At 45.4% G+C, this 5,335-nt stretch overlaps 1 protein-coding gene across 1 annotated transcript; it reads left to right on the forward strand.

The window, feature by feature from the left end:
- Nucleotides 1-1,232: 1,232 nt before the first annotated feature.
- On the forward strand, nucleotides 1,233-5,017 carry LOC118825149 (zinc finger protein 703-like). The gene is made up of 2 exons (XM_036595700.1): nucleotides 1,233-2,001; nucleotides 2,778-5,017. Exons 1-2 carry the CDS (start codon nucleotides 1,741-1,743, stop codon nucleotides 4,302-4,304), a joined length of 1,788 nt encoding a protein of 595 aa, XP_036451593.1. The 5' UTR covers nucleotides 1,233-1,740; the 3' UTR covers nucleotides 4,305-5,017.
- The last annotated feature ends 318 nt before the right edge of the window (nucleotides 5,018-5,335 follow it).

Consider the following 5,335-nt stretch of genomic DNA (forward strand, 5'->3'; position numbering starts at 1 on the left):
GTTATTGTAGATGAATAAGCTATCTGTCCTAGACTACAGCCCGCTGCAGGATCAGAGAGAAAATTCATCCGCTCCTCTTTGTAGAAATAAGCCCATAGGTTATGAAGGATAAGGACACATTTCGCAGTCCATTGAGATGGTTAAAGGATTCTCGGCTTCAAAGCCTCTCCAGCTCAGACTATTTCGGGCTGCCACTAATAGCTCTTGTCAGGCATCATTTTTAAGCACTTTAACCAATTCATTGTATAATTAGGTTAACGAAATTAGCTCATTGCCAAGTCAGTCAGGAGCGGCAATGCAATAAAGTTATTAACATTCCAGATTTATAGACATAACTATAGAGCCCTCCTTGTTTTGTTGCTGTTTTTTTTTTCTTTACCATACAATTGATTCCAGAGAGCTTTATCACATTGCATTTAATTTACTTTAACAAAAATGTTGAGAGTTGAAATAAGGGGAGAACAGAAATCATCCCTTGTTATATTTAATGAAAACGAAATAAATAAAAATCATATTAGCATGTATATGTCACTGAATGTAAACATTTCTGAAATGCATGGGAAGTGCCTGTCTGGTTAGAGGTCAGGTCAGGATATGGGTCCTCTGTCCTGTTTTTTTGGGCCCAAGTTGTAGATCTGGAATATAACAAACTACTAGCATTACATGTTGTTTTTTATTTGTAGATTAATTTAAGAATGCACCCCCTTTTCCGTGGGGACGGAGATGATTTGTGTGGTCATTATTTTCTGAATAAAGCGCCCTCTGTCTGCCACACATTAACAAATGCTTTGCTATGAAAACGGCGGAATGTGAGACAGCTGAGATCTCTGTTAGCAAATACAAACCGAGCCGAGAAAGTCTGATATGGTGACATTTGAAGGGCTGTTGTTGTCATTCTCATGCCACAATGAGCAGAAACGTGACAAAGGATTGTTAGGCGGATCGTGAGAGAAAGCCACGCCCCGAATGCAGGGAAGCTCCGCCCTGAACGCAGATTTGTCCCGCCTTCATCGGGTCTAACGTTTTAGTTCCTTTCCAACCCGTTTTCCGACAAACCCCGACTCTCTAAGGCTGCGATTGGCTAGCAAGAAAGCGCCGCTCGCGCAGAGATTGGCTAGTTGTTCACGCTCGTCATGTAACTCCAGCCAATCCCAGTGCAGAGAGGCGTGGTTTTCCGAAATACAGGCGGAAAAAAAGTCCTGTCGTCTCATTACCGATGCAGCCAACGGCTATTGGACGGCAGCTCGTGTGCATTTGAAGGTCCTCCTCGCGCTTTCAACGTACGTGAAGTATAACAAGACGAAACGGAGCAGGAGAGCGGCGAAGCGGAGGCTGTGAAGCTCAGTCCGAGCCGTTCTGCTGTTTAATTTTCGCCTTTGTCGAAGTTAACGTGGATTTGTTCACTCAGCTAACCCTCATTAATAGCTTTAGTATCGATATCTACGGGAGTCGCCTCAGAAAAGGCACTTTTTTTGTTTTTTTATTCCGTTGCTGCGTGTCGGTTAGGACGACTGGAGCCCGAAACGGAGCTATGAGCGGCTTTGGAGTAATTCTTCGACCCTGATAGTGTCGTTTGTACTCGGCTGGAAGGACATTTGTGGGGTGTGGATTATCTCAGAACAGTGCTATGGACCTAACGTTAACGCTCAGTCGCCGAGTTCTGTGAGGACGAAATGTGTCCTGTCTGACGCTGCGGTCCGGACCCTGCTAGCCCCCCCCCCGGCTGAGTCTCGCCTTCAAATGAAAGATACTTTCGGTGGAGCTACAGTGCACAGTTTTCCACACACCGACAGAGAACACGGCGACTTTCCTTTCAGAAAGGTTTCTGGGATTAAGAGCTCGTCCGCTGACATTAACTTCACCTCACTGAGACCCTCGGATCCTCTCCGTCAGGCGAAAAGGCTCCCCGTGAAAATCCTCACTATGTTAACGGCGCATTCAGGCCACTTGCTGCACCCGGAGTATCTCCAGCCCCTGACATCATCCCCGATTAGCATCGAGGTAATCATTCAGCTTATCCATCACGACGTACGCTGCATTATTCATTTTCCTCACATTATTCATTTAACCATGAGCTCGGTGTGTTCATACCTGGCTGGTCCTGCTTTTCCACATTCCAACAACTTTTTAAAATAGAACTTAGTTTATATAATTAAAAATACACTTACATGGTGATTGGATATCCTGTTTTTAACGGCTGTGGCAAAACTAAACAGACTAAACCGTGTGAAGGGAAAATGGGGGGACGTCAAAGTCACGGAGAAAACCAGTAGACTTTAATACTATGGGTTACCATATTACCAATTCTAAATATATAAAATACCTTATAACTTGTAGATTATTTTAACTATAAGGTATAGACGCATTAAATATATGACCACGGCTTTGAGTTTTGTCTACTTATTTTTTTGCATATTTTTTGCTTAGTATTTGTATCTTTTAGAACAAAGCAGCTGCGTTATAAAAATACACTAGCCTGTATTGAAATGCTGTTAAAAATGAGACACTGTTGATTTAGGTTCCCCAGCTCCTATGTTATTCACTGTCTTTGCCTTTTTGGTTTCTGGGAGAGGCAATTGGGCATTCAATCTTTAGTCAAACAACAACAACAAAAAATCTTACTGAGGGGGTTTTATTAAAAGTGTAAGTGCATTTGTTTAACATTTTGTCCACCAGGTCAATGTGAGTATATAAGATTACGGTTGAAATTAAGAACATGTTTAAATGTTTGTAGCTAATATGTGAAATTATTTTTTTTATTTCTATTGCTCTTACAGCTGGATGCTAAGAAGAGTCCACTGGCCCTGCTGGCTCAGACCTGTTCTCAGATAGGTAAGCCAGATCCTCCTTCATCCTCCAAGCTGGCCTCAGTCACGTCCAGTGGACTCAATGACAAAGACCCCTCGTCTCGTACCTCGTCCTCAACCCTGAAGCTTGGGGAGCAACGGTCCACGCTGGACGACAAGTCCAGCTTCAAGCCCTATTCCAAAATAGGCACAGACAGCCAGAGGGATGGTACTAACAGCAACAGCAGCACTAACAAGCCTGGGTTTTGTCTTCCAATGGGTGGAGGTAGTGGCAGCAATAGCACACAGAGCTGTCAATCCCACCCTCCTCGTACAGTTTCTCCAAACTCTAGAGTGGGCTCACCATCGCAGACGCAGGCGCAGAGACCGAGCATGTCCCCCACCACAGCACGTCCGACTGGCCACTCACAGACTGCGAATGGGGAGCTGCAAACCACAGAGTCGGCGAACTCTGACAACAGCAGCAATCTAAAGAAGGAGGCAGAGTCAAGTAAGGCTAGTCTGGACGGTCCCCAGCTGGCCAACTCAAGTCACGCCAGAGCAAGTGCCAACTCCAGCAGTGGCAGCTCGGACAGTAGTCCCAGTCATGAGGGCAAGGCAGACACGCAACCAACACAGCCTGGGGGATTGGGGCCTGTTTCTATTTCTCCCTTCAAATCCAGCAGTCACCCTGTTTTTCCTCTTCCATCTTCCAGTATGGGCTACCATGGGTCTATAGTGGGCACTTATGCAGGGTATCCTGGTCAGTTTGTTCCTGGCTTGGACCCTACCAAGTCTAGCCTTGGTGGTGCTAGCGTAGGGGTTGCAGGAAAACACCCCAGCTCCAGCCCACTGACAGGAGCGTCTCCTCCCTCTTTTATGCAAGGTTTGTGCAGGGACCCGTACTGTTTGAGCTTCCCAAATGCTCCTCACCTTGGTGGTAGCAACTGCAGCACATGTGTTCATGACCCTTCTTCCCTCAAGAGTGGCTTCCCACTGGTGTATCCCACCCATCCTCTCCACTCACTCCACCAGAGCTCACTGTCTTCCAGTGTCACCCCCTCACTGTCTCACCCTCTCTACACATATGGCTTCATGCTGCCTAACGAGCCTCTACCACATGCCTGCAACTGGGTCTCTGCCAGTGGACCTTGCGACAAACGCTTCGCAACTTCAGAGGAACTCTTGGCCCACTTGCGCACGCATACCTCGCTACCAGGTGTGGATGGTAAGCTTCTGTCTGCATACCCCTCCTCTTCCTCTTCTGCTGCTGCAGCCGCTGCCTCCTGCCACCTCCACCTACCGCCCCAGAGCAGCCCAGCCTCTCTCCCCACCTCCTTCTCCCTAAGAGCACCCCCTAGCCTTGGGCTGGCACGCTATCATCCCTACAGCAAAATGCACCTGCCCACAGCCCCGTCTTTGCCCATGCACTCTTTACCAGCCTCTGCGCCCTACTACTCCCATTACGCCCTCTACAGTCAAAGACTAGGATCTGCCTCAGCTCTCGGCTACCAATGAGGCAACACACAGATTCTCCACACTTCAGATTTCTAAAGAACCCGAACAAGCAAAGTGCTTGCATGATGACTGCTAACATATCCAGCTGATACTGGACACTGGTTATTGCCCCTGGGTTCCAGCTTCCAGTGCTGTGCAGGGACAAGTGAATGGGACAAAAAAGAAATCTAAAGAGCCCCTTATGGCCGAGATTATGGGTGTGCAGGGTGCATGCAAGCTTGAAACAGTGTATGAGACTGAAGCGCTGACACAGTTTTCAAACAGAATTGTATTTATTTTTTAACAAGCGCTTGGCTTTCCAGTTTATAATCCAAGACACAATGTTGTTATTGTTTACTTTTACAAAATCAGAGTACATCAATTAATTTCACTATTAATTTCTCTTACGTTCTCCGCCAATTATTTGTACACAGTATGATGAAAACCTCAAGTCTCGGAAATTTCTGTTCTTTTTGTGAGGCAAATGTCCTCTTCTGTGTTGCCTCTGTTTCTTTTGTCTGTGCGGTATGAATGTGCATGTCCGAGTCCCTCTGGGCTTTCTAAATACTCCTTTTTTAATTTGAACAGCTTACAAATAAATGGTATAAAGAGCTGTAATATTTTTTTGTAATGTGTCAAGATTACAAGGCTGGTTATGGTGCCGGTTCAATTAAAAAAAAAAAAGAAAGAAAGAAAAATAGCGATGGCAGTGCTGTCCAACTTTGGAGTTATAATTTTGTTAAATAAATGAAATGGTTATATTTAAACTTTATGCTTTTGCAGTCTTTATCTCGTTCTCACAATGTCATTTTCAGGATATGTGTTTTCTATTCAGCCCTTCACCATTGTTTATTTACACAAACAAGTATGAGTCCACTGGGTAGGGCAGTACTATTGGGAAAAACATAGTTTTTAATCCTCAGCATTACTCAAAGCCATAGGGAATTCTTATCAGCATCGCTTTAGATTGGTCCAGGCCTATCTTTATATTGCAGGTCTCTGGAGATTGTGTCAGGAAGTGTAGTATCGATCCACAAGGCCAAAGAGTCTTT

The sequence above is a fragment of the Colossoma macropomum genome, unplaced genomic scaffold (assembly GCF_904425465.1).
Source record: "Colossoma macropomum unplaced genomic scaffold, Colossoma_macropomum, whole genome shotgun sequence".
NCBI classification, from domain to species: Eukaryota; Metazoa; Chordata; class Actinopteri; order Characiformes; family Serrasalmidae; genus Colossoma; species Colossoma macropomum.